General features: G+C 47.4%; 1 protein-coding gene across 1 annotated transcript in view; it reads left to right on the forward strand.

Moving 5' to 3' along the window:
* Positions 1-6846: 6846 nt before the first annotated feature.
* TIPARP (TCDD inducible poly(ADP-ribose) polymerase) overlaps positions 6847-18532 on the forward strand; it is a 34015-nt gene continuing 22329 nt past the window's right edge. The window contains exons 1-2 of the mRNA XM_053311146.1: positions 6847-7347; positions 10079-11064. Coding sequence (XP_053167121.1) covers positions 10154-11064 — 911 coding nt within the window. The 5' untranslated portion in view covers positions 6847-7347; positions 10079-10153. The remainder of the gene's footprint in view (positions 7348-10078; positions 11065-18532) is intronic.

Below are 18532 nucleotides of genomic sequence, written 5' to 3' on the forward strand. Positions count from 1 at the left end.
GAGGACCGTCTCCAGTTGCCGCCGGCTTGGCTGGTGGCCACACGGGGACAGGCCTTCTCGGTTGCTGCCCCGAGACTGTGGAATGCGCTCCCTACTGTGATACAATCCTCCCCATCTCTGGCATTTTTTAAAAAGCACTTGAAAACCTACCTCTTCACCCAAGCTTTTTCCACATTTTAAATTTTTAAGTTTTAATCTGTTTTTGATTTTTAGATTGTTTAAATTGTTTTAAGATCTTTGTGTATGTTTTAACTTGTTTTATGTTATTGTTGTTAACTGCCCAGAGATGAAAGTTTGGGGTGGTGTACAAATTTGACAAATAAATAAATAAATAAATACACAAATAAATAAAATTAGGTGGCGGGGTACATATGTTTAGGTGGTATAGAGATATGTCAAATAAATGAAATAATATTCATTATAACAATGCTGGGAGCCCAATATGAATCAGAAGAACCATGGGGTTAGGAGGTTTTAATGGTAACCCTACCCTGCTGTGGTCCCAATCCAGATCAGGCTCTCCATATGTGCTACAGTATTTACCCAAGGGAAAAGCTCCCATTCGTCCCCAACTCTACTACACCACCTCAAGTTTTATGAACAGCTGCTATTTTTAAAAAAAGTTTCTGCAAGCTCATTTCCTCACAGAGAAAACTAGTGTGTTGTTTTCCTAAGACCAGAAGGTGTGTGTGTGTGTGTGTGTGTGTGTGTGTGTGTGTGTGTAAGCAAATCAAATTTTCTCTCCCTGTATGGTCTGGTCATCTCATATCCACAAGTAAGATGGGGCAGATATTTCTTGCATGGTGGTTGAGGAAGCTGTTTACTCACACGTAACTAAGCCAAAAGGCAGTTTTTCCACTGGCTGAGCATTTTGCTAGGAAATCAGCACAAGGGAGACTGGATGAGTTGACAGGTCTCCTAAAATGTTTGAGAAGGCTGTACATGGTGCTTCCAGGGCCCTTGACATACAACTCTTGTTCTCTCTCTCTCTCTCTCTCTCTCTCTCTCTCTCTCACACACACACACACACACACACACACAGGCTATTCTCACGAGTAGCCAGGCCCAGGACCATAGATCCTGGCGGATTCATGTGGATCTCGATGGTGCCTTGACATCAGACCCTGCGCCAAAGCCCAGCTACAAACAGGGGCATAGCTAGGGGAGTGGGGCCCCATATCCACCCCTCTCTCCAGCAGCCCCTGAGGGAGATAATGAAGAAAATAGGGAGGGGTAGAGCTGAGGGGCCCTCTGGAGCTTGGGCGCCCGGGTTCTTTGAACCCATCCGCTCAATTATAGCTACTCCCATGCTTTCAAATGTGCCCTTTACCCGGCTGCTGGGGTTGTGTGTCAGTGCGAGTGGCTTGCAGCTTGTGCTGACACAGAGACAGGTGCCTAGAGCAACCCGTACCCTGCTCAGCACATGGTGCACTGTGGGATACCCGGAGACCGAGACGACGAGTCCTGGCCTCAGAGCGATCCGCCCTGCTCTGTGATGCATGGAGCAGCCGGGATCTTGTGGGTGCACGGAGCACACTCCCACCAAGCAAAGAATCATCGTCCAGAGGGGGGGAGGCAAGGTTTGCAAAGCCTTCCCGCCCCTTGTCCACTCACCCACTCGGTAGGTCGTGTGAATGGCCCCACTGCCTTTGCTAGATGGCTATTGCTCTGTCAAGCTTACAGGTGAATCGCTCTTTCTTTCTTTCTTTCTTTCTTTCTTTCTTTCTTTCTTTCTTTCTTTCTTTCTTTTTTTGCAAGAGTTGAACAGCTATCTTTCCGCCGCCAAGCATCCAGCCGTGTGCTTGACAGGGATATTTGAATGAACGTGTCAGGTCTCCTCGCTTCCCACCTTTTCAGACTGTCAGCATGCAAGTGTGAAATTCAAAGCCGGCCTGGCATGTTCAGTCAAACATCACTGTCAAGTACATTGTTTCGAATAGAAGCACCCAGAAGTGAGGAGCGCAAAAGACCACAGGAAGCTGCTGTAGACCATGGGCCCATCTAGCTCCGTATTGTCTTATGCGACCGGCAGCATCACCAGGGTTTCAGAAAGGGGTCTTTCCAGCTTTCCTGCCTGAAGATGCCAGGGACCGAACCTGCAACCTTCTACATGCAAATCATGTGCTCTGTCACTGAGCAATGTCCCTTTCCAAGCTCATCAGCATGCACAGGGAACATGACAGATCGGTAGCAGCAGCTAAGGGAAAAGATAGTACAGTATCCTAAAAGACGTAACGTCAGTATTAAAACATGTACTTCCAAATACGATTTTAAAGTCAAGAAAGTATAGTTTCACATTTAGATAAATATAACCCCAGTAACTGGGCAAAAAGGCACCTTTTAAAATGCGGGCTGGCTCTCTTACGTTTAGCAAGGGAGCCAGCATGTTGTAATGGTAAGGTGTTGGACTAGGACTGGGGAGACCTGAGTTCAAATCCCCATCCGGCTATGAAACACTGGGTGACTCTGAGCCAGTCACTTAGCTTTCAGCCTAACCTCACAGGGTTGTTGTGAGGCTAAGCATTATTAAGCATGTACACTGCTCTAGGGTCCTTGGAGGAAGAGCGGGATATCAAAGTAAAAATAAACAAACCAGCCCAGCACAATTTCCCTCTCAGAGACTATTACTGGCATCTCTCTGGTCTTCCTTTCTTCTCATTCCTCTTGCAATATAAACCGTTCTGAGAACTGTTTGTGAAAAAGCAGAAGGTACATGTAACACTGGTTGGAGATGTAGCTCCTGATGGCATCGACTCTTAGCACGAGCAACCCTATTGACCACTACCGGCATTAGGGGTAGAGAAAGTGAGCAAGGGCATTCCCTCTCTGACCATGCATTCTCCACTCTACTTCGCCTTTGTTAGACTGATGGGTTTCATTCTCTCACCTGGAGAGAGAGACTTCTGTCTCCTCCCTTCCCCTCTTCCTGTAATGTAGCTAGCAGCAAGGCAGATGGGTCTTATTTATCTCCCTGATAGATTTCCTAAATAAACTGCTTTATTTAGATCTACCCCACTAGGGTAAAGAAATCTCCCCTCTAAGCTCTCTAACAACAATAACAATTATTTGTTTGTTTGATTGATTGATTTTTAGACCGCCCTCACAAAATAGCTCAGGGCGGTTCACAAACATCAAAGACCCTTTAAAACAATTTACATTTACATTATTTACATTTTATATCCCGCTCTTCCTCCAAGGAGTCCAGAGCCCATACTTAAAGTTTCCCCTCACAACAACCCTGTGAAGTAGGTTAGGCTGAGAGAGAAGTGACTGGCCCAGAGTCACCCAGCAAGTATCATGGCTGAATGGGGATTTGAACTCGGGTCTCCCCGGTCCGAGTCCAGCATTCTAACCACTATACCACGCTGGCTACAACAGAACTGTTTTTATATAATTAAGCAACGCTCAGACAATACTACGATCTTCAGAATTTCAAGATTGAGTCCACACCACTAGGGGTGTGCCTGAACCACGGTTCAACTACTGTTTGGGAGCAGGGAGTGGGAGCTTTAAGAAAGAGAGCATGCAGCTTCCTGCTGGAGCGGCACTCAGCCCAAGTACCCCCACACAGTGCCAGCATGGACATGGTGCTGGGCATGCACAGGCACCATTTGTGTGGTCAGCAACAGCCTCCTCTTTCTCAAAGCTTTCGCTCCCCACTCACACACGGTGCTCGAATCGGTGCTTAAACTGATTCAGATCAGGCACACCCCTACACACCAGCAGAAGTTTTACAAGGAAGGTAAGACCAGCAAGATACCATTGATAGAGAAAGTTGGGAGGTAAGGACTATCCTGAGTTCAAGTTCAATACAAAGCAGCAGCGTGTATGGCAGGGGTTCTCATACTTGGGTTCCCAGATGTTGATGGACTCCCACCATCCTCAGCCACAATGGCCAACAACATCTGGAGAACTAAGTTTGGTGACCCCGGTGTATGGAATTGTGAGGGGGGAAAGGATGCTGAACCTATTCAGTAGTTTGCTTGCCACCAGGGGCATAAGGCAAAGGGAGACAAATGTCTCCTGGCCCACAGGCCCTGAGGAGCCCCCAACAGGGCCGACTCAGGGGCCAAAATAGCTCTGGCCAGGGGCATACTCAGTCACTCTAGGGGTGCCCTGCAACCGCCAGCCAACCCGCACCCATCGCTGCTTCTCACCATCATGATCCCGCCGTCAGAGTCAGAGAGAGAGAGACTGGGCGCTCAGCCCACCATGAGAGGAGGAAGAGGAGGAAGCAGAGCAATCTAAGCCTGCTGTGGCTAAGCAAGCCACCAGATAGGCGGTGGAGGGAAGGGAAGGCGGGAAGGAGAGTAGGCACATCCACTGCGGGAGTGGGGAGAGCAGCCTGCACCAGGAACTTGCTGCACACAGCAAGCAGCCTTGCCACCATTTCTCCTAGCAGGGCTCTTGTGTTTTGAAGAGTTATATCGAGGACAGAAATGCAGCAAGTGACACAATTCCATCCTTGCAGTATCACAGCAGAAAAGGCTGCTGCCCCGGCCAAATTTCTGAGTTTGTGACAGCTGCTAAAGACAAGATAATAACAGACAGGGAAAGGTAACAATAACAACCCTATTTCCAGCAGTTCCCAAATGTGCAATTATCTCAGAAGTGAGGCAAAACTATTTGATGGGCAAGTTTCAGTTTTCAGTTTCATTTGTTTATTTATTCATTATTTATTTAACATATTTTTATACCGCCCAAAACTTACATCTCTGGGCAGTTTACAACAAGAAAAAAACAAAGGTAAAACATTAGTTAAAAACAAAAACAATAAATTTAAAACACAATTTAATTTAATATATATATATATTCTAAAAACAACATTAAAACAATCAAAACAATATCAGTTAAAAGCCTGGGTGAACAGATGTGTCTTTAAAGACTTTTAAAAAATATTCAGAGATGCGGAGGCTCTTGTTTCACTAGGGAGCGCATTCCAAAGCCTCAGAGCAGCAATGGAGAAGGCCCATCCCTGAGTATCTCAGGATGTTGTTGGCTTTTAAATTTCTAGAATATTTATAATATGTTTTCCATAGGCTAGTGAGCATACAGAGCAGCTTTATGCATGGGTATTCAGAAATGTGTTCAGTGGGGCTTACTCCTAGCATGTGTGGGGCTTATTCCTACTGATGTCTAGGTTTGAAACCTTATTATGCTTCCAAACTCCGCTTGACTCAGCCACGTGCACTTCTCCATCTGTAAAATGTACCATGTACCAAATGTGCATGGTTATGTTTACCTCACAACAACCCTGTGAGGTAAGTTAGGCTGAGAGAGAAACGACTGGCCCAAAGTTACCCAGTGAGTTTCGTGGCTGAACGGGGATTTGAACTCAGTTCTCCTTGGTCCTAGTCCAGTACCATGCATTGCTATTACCTCTCCATCTCACACATTTTTGTGAGAAAAAATAGAAATAAAAGTTGTAGAGTACTTTGCAACTATATATTTGCTCTGAGGCAGGATGACTCTAAATACCAGTTGCAGGGGAGCAACGTGGGAGAGAGGGCATGCCTTAATCTTTTGCCTGTGGGCTTCCCAGGGGCATATGGTGGGCCATTGTGGGAAAAAGTATGCTGGACTAAATAGGCCATGGGCCTGATCCAACAAGGCTGTTCTTATTTAAAAGCAAAAAATAAAAATAAATCAAAACCCCACCAAACACAGTTGTGTACACGTAAATGCTTGAGATACAAAAGCTGGATGCTCCCTAAATAGGAGCTAGTATGGTGTAGTGGTTAGAGTGTTGGACAAGGACCAGGGAGACATGAGTTCAAATCCTATTTCAGCCATGAAACTCTGATTTGCACGACTCTGGGCCAGTCACTTATGCCTAAGCCTACCTCACAGGGTTGTTGTGAGCGTAAACATAACCACGTGCACTGCTCTGGGCTCTTTGGATTAGGGATATATATGTAAATAATAATAATGCTGAAATTGCCAGTTTCGTGTTTGTAACCGAGACTTCCCAACAGAAGACGCTAGTCATCATTCTCCCCATAGGCTTTCTTGTGGCGTGTGTACCAAAAGTCAATATGAAAAGGCCTATTTCTCACGAACAACTTCCTCACACGAAACCAATATGGTTGAAGTTGTTTCGCGGCCTTGATTCCCCTTCCCGCCCCCGTTGTGATCGGCTCTTCCTTATTTATGTTTGTGTTAAATTAAATTAAAGCCCTCAAGAGGGAGGGGAGGGAGTTCGCTTTCTGCTCAGCCACCTCAGACGACCGGCTAACACGAATAGCCAATCGCTCTCCCCTCCCTCTCTAACTCTCTGTTTCCCATTTCCCCGAGTGTGCGGTTTCCTCCCTGTTCGCTCAAGACAGAAACTGACGTGACTCTCGTTTTACCCGAAATTCTACCCGGGGCTGCTCTGGCTGGTTGGCTTGCTCAATCGCCGTGCAAGACCAGTCAGATCGACCCCGTTTCCTGGCTTATATATTTGCTTTGAAGGGCGCCACGGATTACTGTAAAACTCCGCCGAGCAAATGGTGAGAAGAGAGCGAGCGAGAGCGCACTGAGTGGGTTTGCACGGGGCGGCGGGAGGGAGTGTATCTTTCCGTGCAATAACTTTACTTTCTCTGCCTGGCGCTGGAACAAACTGACCCTTTGCAAGCAGCAGTTCCTGCAGCGGGGTGCTTCCCGCCTCCCCCCGACCGGCTCGCACGCAGAGTACAGAATCTAAGCTATGCAAACAAAAAAGCTGGAGCGCGCCGCCAAGTCCCTGCCCGGCGCCCGCCCTGCTTGGGTGGGATCAGGGACGAGGCAGCGAAGGGGGAGGCGGAGCTTCGCTTGGAATGCCGCTCCCCGCCTGAGCGAGCTTGCAAACGAGAGCGAGAGCGAGGCAGGCAATAAACAGTCGAGCCCGGGCTCTTTTTTTTTCCTTTTCCCCTTCCCTGCAGAGGCTCCGCCCCGAATCGTGCAGCTGCTGGCTTTTCAGGAAGCGGTATTTAAAACGGCTGCAAGGGAACATGTGAGAAGTGGCAACAGTGCTTTTCGCTGCAGCCGGCGGAGTGAGTGGAGTCTTGGAGCAGCCCGCCGCCACCGCTAGAATGGGTGCTTGGTCACGTAGCGAGAGGCCAGCGGGAAAGGCTGGCCGAGCCTGAGGGGCGCCACCGGCCTCTGCAGAGAGCACGCAAGGCGCTCACGCCAAGCGGGCGCCTGCCTGAGTTGCGGCTGCTGGTGGCTGGCGCCGGACTTTGCGTTTCTCCAGCTTGCTCCGAGGACAAGGGACCCCCTTTTCGGACTCTGCTGCCTGGTATTGTGTTAACTGCTGGTGTCGGCCGCAGAGCAGGAGGGAAGCGGAGCGGTCTCCTTGCTGCAGCAGCAGCAGCAGCAGCAGACGGGGTAACTTCCCATGGGGCTTTAGCTCGAGTTCTCTTGCTTTGAGAGACACTCGTTTTGAAGGGCACTTAAAGGAAAGGAGGCTGGGACTTCGAGGTCTCTCCTGGCTGGCTCAGGCGGCTGCAGCGCTTACTCGGGAGCAAGTTCCTCTGAAAGCGGTGGGGCTGGACAAACCTGCCGAGCGGGGGTCGGGTTGCAAAGCAAACGAGCGCGGAGGGTCCAGGGGGCTGCTCCTGAACCCGGATTCCCATCGAGGGGAGCTGCACTTCTGCAGATGTCCAGCAAAGCTGCTGCTTTGTGGGACGCTTGTACGAGCCGGCTGGCTACGCATAAATTAAAAAACGGGCTCCCTCCGACTCCTAAGGAAATGTGCCTTCGGACTGCTGCCCTGGCTCGCTATCCGGAGCGGGTTTACGTGGAAGCAAGCCTCCCGGGAGTTCGAGGAGGCTTGCTTCCAAGTAAGCGTACGCTGCTGCAGCCTTTTGTGAGCTTCGCTGCTGTTCTTTGAGTGCGCAGCTGGCGGGTGGCAAACGGCCGCCCGCCCAAAGGAGGGGAAAGTAGCCCGCGGATCCAGCTTTAGGACTCGGACCTGCTCAGAAGCGGTGGCTTTTTTTAGGAATAGAATGCATGTCTTTGAACTCTGAAGGATGGCAGCGTAGCCTTTCGGAGCTCAAGGGCTCCGTTCGTAGCGGGCACATTCAGATTTTCCCGTTGCCCTCTGCATGAATTATTCTAGGAAGGTCTCTGCCGTTGTGTTGTCGGTTGTCGCACCTACTAAAGTGGAGTAGAATCCCCGCTACCGCCTGTGATAACTCTCGGAAAGAAGGTTACATCCCTACGACCGACCGCCCTTCGGATGTATGGCCCCGGGACAAAGGGGCGACTAATCTGTGCTGAAGGCAATTGAGCCAGTGCCCTAAAAGTAGTGGCTGACACGAGGGAAATTACTAAAAGTAGTCCCATTGAAATTAAAGGACGAAATAGGCATGAATAATTTTTCTCATATCTGCTACTTTTGGATCTTTTCGGAATGAAATACACCCCCCCCCAAGACTCCTAGTTTAGTTTTGTTTTAAATGGATAAATCTCTTTGGCCACACTTAATTTTAGCATTGTAGAGTTCCTGGAAGCTGATGAATGCTGGTTGCAGTATCTACTCCTTCTCCTTCCTGGGAATTGGAGTTGCCCTTGAATCTGACTGATTTTGCATGCCATACAGATTGCTAAAGTCTCTTGCACAGAGGAGGAAATGCTGATTAGTTGGCAGCCTATCGGCTGTCTTGCTCCAGGATACAACTTTATGGCTCATTTGAGAGCTCATTTGATCTCTCCTGTATGCCCTATAACTTTTTCCCTTTATCAGAATTGTCTCCTTATGACCAGAGAGAGAATTTAGCAGTTCAGCTGGCAGAATGTCCAGTAATGGACTAGCTTCATGATGAAAACCTAAAGTAGAACTCACCCTGATACTTGAGATAAGATGTTTTTAGACATGATGTACTATTGAACATATGTTTGTAGTGTCTCAGTTTTGAAAAGACATGGCTTTTGGAGTAATATTTCAGCTTTTTTTCTTGTAGAAGCAAGACTAACACTGAGCCCAATAGACCATATTTATGCAATTATTTAATTTTTGATACAGAATGCTGCTCTGTAGAATTGCCCCTTCCTGGTGCACGTGTGTGTGTGTGTGTGTGTGTGTGTGTGTGTGAACGCGCATGTGTGCATACACAAAGAACTTTTAAACTGGATGAACATTCCAAATCAGAACTGAGCTGTGTACATGCAGCTGTGAAAACACCCGCAGCGTGGAGCAGATCTGGCTGCATGTTTCCCCTGAATTATAACCCATGGCAAACTGTTCATTTGCCCATTTCTTTTGAGTGCTGCAATAACAGCATAGGCCTGCAGGCGGCAGGCAAGCTTGTCTGCTGTGTCACTCAGAAGCGCCTGAGCTTGGCTTGTGATTCAGACTGAATGACTGGTAGCAAGTGGGAATGTGAAACTGTTGGGAGAGGTAGTGACTAGGCAGTTCTGAAGCCACAACTAGTGTGGCTTGAGTGATGGATGGATTCCGGCTTCTCTCCGAGGAATCCATCCATCTAAGGAAGTGTCTTTTTCTGCAGTTTCACGTGCTCTTAGTCATCTGGCTGGAACTGCTTCTGAGGTCAATTGGAGATCACCCTGTGAGTGAGGACGGTCACATACACACTGGGTGTGTGAGTGAAAGAATATTGGGGTGAGGGAATGACTGTGGTGAGGCATGTGTCTGCTGAACTACGTGGATCTCCCAGTAAGGGAGGGGTGTTTGAAAAGTAACTTGGTGCATGTATATCTCTGAATAATTGGGAACCAAGATTGTATGGAAATGGAGGGAGAAGAAAAGGGTGGGCCCCAGCTCCATCCCTTTCTGTTTTCTTCATTATCTCCCTCCGAGGGGGCACCGGGAAGTGGGGTGAACACTTGCCCCCTCTCCCCTAGCTATACGCCTGCGGCCCTCAACCTTTCTCCGGGATCTGTGGATGAGAGAGACAAGGAAGCATGTATTTGGTTTGGGGGCTTAATGCACCTGAGTTTAGCTGGTTTCATGCTTCGTGTGCCTCAGGGCTACCCGCAGACACTGTAAGGGAGAGGGCAGGTTGTGTTTGGAAATCCCCTGTGGGGGGTGATCTTGTTCACATCAGCCCTGAGCAGTTGGAGATTAACTCCCATGTTTTCCCCCCTCTTGCCCTAGGTTGGCTCTTGCAAGGCTCTGGGAATCTGGAAAGTGATCTGAAGCAGGGTGGGGTGAAGGGAGCATCTGAAGCAGATGGAGACTGGACTGGAAACCCCATGTGCAGTGCAGCAGGCTCACTGCCAGGAAATGCAGCACTCTCCTCCTTCAGAGGTCTTTGCTTCGCCAGTGAGGATTCCCGACAAGATCCCGCCAATCAAGTCTTGCTTTAAGAAGAAGCAGCAAATGCAGAAGAGGCTGGACACGGAAGCGTTGAGGGCTTTGCGGCCAATCTTCACCAGCTTGCTGGGCTCTGGGACGCTGGATGGCATCTTTGTACCCAGGGGACAGAGTAGCGGCCATGGTAACTTGTGCGAACCTGTTGCAAAAAAACCTTTAGGCATTGCTGTCCCATGTCCACAACCGGACAACAGCGTAGCTGTCTTGGTGCCAGGAACTCCCGAGGTTCAGGGTAAAATTTCAGCTGGGTCTCCCATGCAGGAGGCCCAGCCTGGGGAACAGGCCTTCCCCGCTGCTACCTCTCCTGCTAATGAGCCATTCCAGGACCGCTCTTTACATGCTGCCTCCACTGATGCTGCTGCTTTCTTTTCATGCGCTGACAAGATACTTGAAGGTTACTCTCCCGGGGTGCTCCAGGACAGCAGCAACTGCCTGGCGCAGTGTAACTTGAACCCGGGCGATAAGTTTGGAGCTGGCCTCTTCCAGAACAAAAGCGAGGAGGCATCCCTCGACCTCGTGTTTGAACTCTTGAACCAGCTGCAGTACCACACGCACCAGAAGGACGGGATTGACATCTGTGTGGATTTTCTGCAGGGCGTGTGCGTGTACGGCAGCGATTGCCCCAGACATCACACGGTCCTGCCGTATCACTGGCAGGTCAGGAGGACTGCTACTCAGGCGTGGCAGAGTGTGACCAACGACTCACAGGAGCATCTGGAAAGACTTTACTGCAGCCCAGACAATGACAAGGTCAAACTGAGATATCAGTAAGTGATGAGCCTTTGGCTTACTGTGCTTGATATGGAGCTAAACAAAAGTGTGTGTGAGAGAGAGAGAGAATGGGTAGGCAGCTATCTGATTAAGCATTTCCTGGATTCCCATAGAGGTAAGGCTTTGTTGTTCACAGTTTGTAATTCGCGCCTATAGGCAAGAACTGAACCCACGGGAATGAGGGCCACCTGTATATGAAGGGTTAAGTGATCCATGTAGATGGTTATCCTAGCTATTTGGTTGCTTTTAAGGAATGCATGGAAATCTTCAAAAGCACAGGTGGTTCTCCAGTTGAGAGCTGAGACCTGAGAAAATAGCTCACTGCAAATACAGTGGGTTCTAAGAGCATCCATGCAGGGGTTTGCTTGGGCTGTTATCGTATTGTCCAGGTTGTCCCATAAGTCTCTGATTATATCTGTGCCTGGCACTGGTATTGGCAACCAAACAACCCATAAAACTTTGCTGAATATTCGCTAGGGGCAGCCGTGTCATCCGTTGGGAGTGGCTGGCACGGCAGTGTTTAGAAACGGAAGATAAACATTGCTCAGATTCCTCTCTTTGTGCCAGTTGCTGGATAGGATGGGAGAAAATGTCAACAGAGCAGTTGTTTTCTTATCTTGCATAGCTGAAAGAAGCATAGAATGTCTTTCTAGCCAATCCACAAAGGATGCCAAAAGAAACTCCTTGGAGCTCAGCAAATGCTTAATAAGCTGGAGTTCTGTCTTCCCAAATCTATTCGCTTGTGTCCTGTCCCTATGTTGTCAATACACTCCCTGTCAGGGCTACCTTGCTCCTCCTAGATTCAGGCCGGGGCTCTTCTGCAGAAAACAGCTTGCTGGATTTGATCTGTACCTGCAGTACACAGTTCTCTGAGGGGGTCTGACACTTTGTTTGCACTTGAACACTGTTAAGTAGCAACTTGGGAAGCATCACTTAGACTTGGTGTTGGCCCAGGGCATCTTGCCACACCAACCATGACCCCGTAGCATGTGCCCTGCCCTAATCTGACATGATGAGACCCAGGGAAACTGGAATGCATGCTGCCTTGCTGAGGCCTCTGGGGATGGGGCCGTAGCTCAAGTGGTAGAGCATCTGCTTTGCATGCAGAAAGTCCCAGGTTCAATCCCTAGCTCCTCCAGGTAGGACTAAGACTCCTATCTAAAAACTTTGAAAAGCCACTGTCAGTCAGTGCAGACCATACTGAGCTAGAGGGACTAATGGTCTGGCTTGGTATAAGGCCTCACTCTTTGTAAGCTGCTATTGTACCCAGGGCAGGTGTTTCAGTTGCTTGTGCGACTGGGCTGGTCCTGCAGGCGCCGGGTCAGAATTCAGAGCTCTGAGCTCTGCTGCTAAGGTAGCAGAAGAGAGCCTGTCGTGCTTGTGCTAATGGGGGCAGAGCAAGTGGTGAATGTTGAGTTGCAGCAGTGCAGAGTTCAGAGAGGGGAGGCTGGGCAAGGAGGCATATCTAATAGCAGGAACAGCTGGGTGACTGAACAGTTGCCTGGGGATGTTGCAGAATCGCTTTCTGGCATTAAGGAGATGTTGAGTGAACATCTGTTGGAGATGGCTCGGATCTGGGGAAATCTACCAGTGTGCACGTTGTAAATAACAAGCCTGATGGTGGTCCCTTCTGTGTCTCTTTGGTCTTGAGGCTGAAAACTCTGCAGTGCTGACGCCAGTGAGTAGTTAAAAAGGCACTTTTGATAGTGCTATCAAAAGCCCCCTTCACCCGCTTTTTGATAGAAAGGGGTGAAGGAATAGATCTAAAATCTGTGTGTTTTGTAACCACCTAGATAAGCACTTCCCTTCAAGTAAATATCTAATCTGATGCTAATTCACATTCATACCTGGGATCTTATCTTGCATCAATGTGAGCATTATCGCTTTAAAAGAGTATGTTTTGTTTAATTTACACAACTGTGTAGATTCTTGGACTACATCTTGGTCCCCTGTGGCTTGGGCACTCAAAGTGTTGCTTCATAAGTTGTATTTTTCTGCAGAATAAAGCAAGAAAGAAACATGTGGGAGTGCACAGCCAATTCATAGTGTCCCGGGACATCTCCGTATAGTAGTACAGCAGTGTCTTGTGGTAATGATGTATAAAAATCCAAAAACAGTTAGTGTAGCCATGCATAGTGTTTCCTTGTAGGAACATCGTAATATGTTTAAAGAGCCTTAAAATACAGCAGGTTGCAAATGCAAATTGTGTACTACACAAATACTTATACTGTTTTCCAACAAAAATTCTGGTTTACATAGATATAAATAGTGGCTCCCTGTCCCTAAAGGGCTCACAATCTAAAAAGAAACATAAGGTAAACACCAGCAACAACCACCGGAGAGATGCTGTGCTGGAGATCTTTACTATCCTTACACTCAAATTTTTTCAACTCTATAAATGTCTGTCTTGGTACCAGGAGTTCATTTCTGGTTGTACTTGTTAAAAGTTGCTGGAGTTCTTATTCAAAAGATGTTGCTAAATAAAAATGTGATCCCAATAAAAATCTCCACTGGTCTAAGTGTCATCTTAGTTTGCAAAAACCCATATTGAACAAATTCCTAGATATGTGGTGTAGGAGATGAACAATCTTCTTAACCTAGTAGATGTTTTCCTTGTGGAAGACAAATGGCTCTTGCAGGAGTAGGCAACTCTGGCTCTCCAGCTGTTGAATTAAAATGCCTATCATTCCCAACCATAACGTGTTTGTTTGTGGTTCAGCAGCTAGAAGGTCAAGGTTGCCAGGGTTATCGGTACAGCTGTATTTTCTTAAGAAAAACTGCATCAAGAAGAGCTGAACAGAACAGACCATGCATTAATGGTGCTGGGGTTTTGCATCTTGTGCATGTATTTAGCATAGATTTTCGAATTGTGGTTGCAGGGGGTAGTGTGAAGACAAGGGGATATGGACAATAATTAAAACGGCTGCTTTCTTGCCTAGCCCTAGAAGTTCCGCTGGTCTCGCTCTGGGCATCTTAGCAAGGATTTCCCCCACATAAGCCGTTCTTAGTAGCCACATAGGCTGTAAGCAGTGTTCCCTCTAACAGGAATTCCCAGATGCCATTGCAACTGGGGATTCTGGGAGTTGTAGTCAACATCATCTGGGCATCCCTGTTAGAGGGAACACTGGCTGTTAAGTGTGTTGGAGGAAGCAAGAGTCTTGGGGTGCTGAACAACTGCCCAGTGCAACATTTCTGGGGGAGGGGGGATGGTATCTGTCCTTGGTTAGAGTTTCAGGCTTTCAAGATACACACAACTCTGACCGCAGGCAAGATGGCAGGCAACCTGATGAAACCTGGCCCTGTTGCACAATTTCTCCTCTAGTTAATTAAAACAGTAAAGTTCTAAAGTAAAGCTGAAGGAGGAAAACCCGCAGTACTACCTGATTGACAAACCTCAGACTGCAGGAATCCTTGTATATCAAATGGAGTGCAGGGATTATCAACTGGCACATCTGACCTGGAAGGTACTCGGCCTCCTGTAAAATGAGGTGTACCTACTGGGGTGCTGAACCTATGGAGCTGCGTATCCTGAGTCAGGCCATTAGTCCTTCTAGTCTGGTATTGTCTGCGCTGACAGGTTTCAACAGTAACTTTTCCCAGTTCCAGCTGGAGAGGCCAGAGATTACATTGGAAACCTGCATGTGCTCTAATGCTGACCTAGAGCCCTATGCTAGGACACACATGGGGCATGTGGGAGGACGTAGGGGTGAACTATTTGAGCCTGCAAACAAGCCGCAGGAGGGGATGAGTGGGGGAACACTCTTTAACAGCTTTGTGGGAAGCCCTGTGAATTTTGCCCCAGCAATCAGTGGTCCAGGTGGCCAGTGATCACACTTTTTGGTGCGGGCCTTCAGAGTACTTGCTTTGGATCTTGGAGCCAGACAGTGAGCATGTAACAGTTTTGCTGAATTATAGTTATTGGGGGCGGTAATTGAGCTCAACATACTTGGAACAGAAACAGGGCTATCTTGGCCCAATACAGACTTTATTAAATAATGCTACCTATGAATTTCCTGGTGCTTGGGATTTGTCAAGCTCTGCTTTAGTGCTGTGCCCAGAGTAGTCATGTTGATGTTAGGATGGGGTGAGGCTCCAGCCTCATAGCAGCTCCTTTGTCACCACAAAGTAGCCTGCTCCTACTTTCCCCCCTCCTCTCTTCCCCACCACCAAGCCAAAAACCTTTGGCCTATCATAGCCTTATGAGTTTGCAAACTCCTTTTGGAGCAAGCCCTATTCAACTCCAGCACAGTACCTCCAGTGACTGTTGCTGGTGTCGGACATGTTTCGTTTTTAGATTATGAGCCCTTTGGGGACAAGGATCCATCTCCACCCCACCCCACCCCCCCATGTAAACCACTTTGGAAACTTTTGTTGAAAAGCGGGGTATAAATACTTGCTTGGGGAAAGTGCTTAATCTCCCTGTTCACTTGCCTGTATGTATCTAATGCTGGTGTGACATGTTCAGAACATTGGGATCCAAGTTACGGGGTCTGCTTGTGGTCACTACAACCTGTCTTTCTCCTTCCTCCTAAAGCGATGCTGTCTTTCCTGGCAACTCGATGGAGACAGCAGCATGTTGGGCCTGACTGCCATGTGCTTGTTTGTGAGCCTCCTGGTTAACATGGTTACCACTTCTATTTGGCTAAAGCTATTAATCTCTTGGTCAGCCTAGCTTTAAAGGCCTGTCTATAAAGCATGCATGCAACAAGGAAACGTCTGTGTTCAGCAGTTTGAGTGTCCGAGACAGGACAGGCAGAAGCCAGCCTCGGGTAGTAAGCAGCAGGGGGTGGTTGCTTGTTTCTCCTTTGTTTTGAATACAGCTTACATGGCACAGTGACCCATCATTATGCTCTGTGTCCATAATATCTTCATTGTTGAGCACTTCCCAGTAAGTTCATAGTTCTAGGCCATTGGCTCAACTGGGGACTAAGGAACTTGAACGATGTGGTCTAAGAAACAGTTCAGGTTGAAATAAATCCTGCTCCCTGTGTGTTCTAACATTATGCGTGGGTGGGTGTATATGAGAACACCTCTCCCTTGAGTTCAGAATTCCACTCCTGCTTTCTATCAAGCCCCATGGAAACATAGATCTGAGTAGAAGTACACATGCCTCGATCTAGGTTCTTGTGCAACTGCTCCCCATTTCTATGGGGCTTTTACAGGAGAAATTCTTGTTTAAACTGTGTTCTTCACTTCTCTGTTAGTTCATAACAATAGGGATACCTTCAATTACTGCCATTTGGCCTCCAGCCAACTAAAGTGCACGCTGTTGTTCTTCCCTTGTGTCTGTGTATGGTTAGCTCCGTGACTGCACAGATGCAGGGAATAAGACCTTAAGTGGGATCCAGAGTGTCTTGGACAACTGCATGTTAAGAGCCCCTAGAAAATACCCAGTTAACAGTGAGTGGCACTTGAACATTCTTCCTTAGAGTGCGAGAACTCAATCAAGCCAAGGCATTTTGGCCTGATTCTACCTAAACAATAATGGCTTGACTGCAGTGCTAATTGGTCCTCTCTAAAGCCAGATCTGGAGTAGAATGCGGTAGCAGAACAGACTGCACCACTCCAGAATGAAGGTACAGGCTAGAATTTTTGAATGTGTGCATGCATTGGAACAGCTTGGTGCAGGTAGGAAGCTGGCACTTGTATAGTAACAATAGTAGGAGTTCAGTTAGAATGGTACCTCATCCAGGAGGAGGCCAGTGTGGAAGTGAAGCTGAGGAAGCTATACAAAAACAAGACTCCTTTTAGAAAATGGAAGTCCTGCCCAAATGAAGAAAACATAAAGGAACACAAACCCTGGCAAAAGAAATGCAAGGAGACAATAAGGGATGTGAAAAGAGTTTGAGGAACATGTAGCTAAAAGTGTTAAGGGGAATAATAAAAACCAATTTAAATACTAGGGGTGTGCACAGAACACATTTTGCATTCTGTTCCAAGCTCAAAACAGAACTCAGAGCGCTGGGATGGACCATCAGAACAATTCTCCAAGCTAGTTGTTCAAATGAAACAACGTACATGTGTGAGAGAGAGAATGCATGCATGCAGAGCAGCTATTTGCATGTTGCAGGAGGGGCCTCTGCTGGGTGGGATGCCAGCATAGTGCTGCTCCTCACTGCTTCTTGCAAGTATTGGCAGTAAGAACAATTTTTAAAGGTAACACCCACCCCACCACACGGCGCTCAGGCCCCTCTCCAGCTGGAATGGCGGAATGTTCTGGTTGGGAACTGGGTTGTTCCGTTCCCACAGCCTGGAATAGGCCCTTTATTCAAAGGACATTCTGTTTTGGGCTTGGAACACTCGGAATGGCCTGTTCCGAGTCAGAACATTCCACCCTTGGAATGTTCTGCACATCCCTATATCCATTAGAAGCAGGAAATCTGTCAGGGTAGTGATTGGACCATTAGATGATGAGGTAGCAAAAGGCATTATTAAGAGGATATGGAGATTGCAGAGAAACTGAATGAGTTCCTTGCATCTGCCTTCACAGCAGAGGATACTGAGTGTATACCTGCTCCTGAACTGAACTCAGGGATAGAGGCTGAAGAACTGAGTCAAATAGAAGGGACAGGATGATGTTCTAAATTGTCTTGAAAAATTAAAAATTAACAGATTGCCAGGACCAAATGGCATCCATTCAAGAGTTCTACAAACTCATGTGAAATTGCTCATCTCTTAGCAAAAAATATGTAACCTGTCCCTACCATCAGGCTCTTTACCAGAGCACTGGGAAGTAGCCAATGTTACACTGATTTTCAAAAAGGGATCCAGGAAATTACAGGCTGGTTAGCTTAGCTTCTGTCCCAAGTACAGTAAGTTGATAGAAAGCATATTTAAGATACATTTGTTAAACACATAGAAGAACAGGCCTTGTCAAAGGAGAACCAGCATAGCTTGTGGAAGGGTAAGTCTTGCCTCACTAATCTCTTGGAGTTCTTTTGAGAGTGTCAACACAGGCATGTGGATAAAGGTGATCCTGTTCACATAGTATACTTGGTCTTTCAAAAGGTATTTGATAAAGTTCTTCATCAAAGGCTCTTGAGCTAACTTAATAATCATAAGATAATGGGACAGGTTTAATTGTAGATTGGTCACTGATTAAAGGGTAGGAAAAGGAGGGTAGGAATAAATGGACAGTTTCCACAATGGAGGGAAGTAAGAAGTGGGGTCTCCCAGGGATCTGTACTAGAAGTTGTTTTATAATTCATAAATGATCTAGAAGTTGGGGTAAGCAGCAAGGTAGCCAGATTTGCACATGACGCTAAACTATTCAGGGTAGTGAAATCCAAAACAGATTGTGAGGAGCTCCAAAATGATCTCTCCAAATCTGGGGTGAGGGTGGCAAAATGGCAAATACAGTTCAATGTAAGTGTAAAGTAATGTACACTGGGGTAAAAATCCCCAATTTCATATCTACACTGATGGGGACTGGGCTGTTAGGAACTGACCAGGTGAGGGATGTTG

This window comes from Hemicordylus capensis, chromosome 3 (genome assembly GCF_027244095.1).
Source record: "Hemicordylus capensis ecotype Gifberg chromosome 3, rHemCap1.1.pri, whole genome shotgun sequence".
NCBI classification, from domain to species: Eukaryota; Metazoa; Chordata; class Lepidosauria; order Squamata; family Cordylidae; genus Hemicordylus; species Hemicordylus capensis.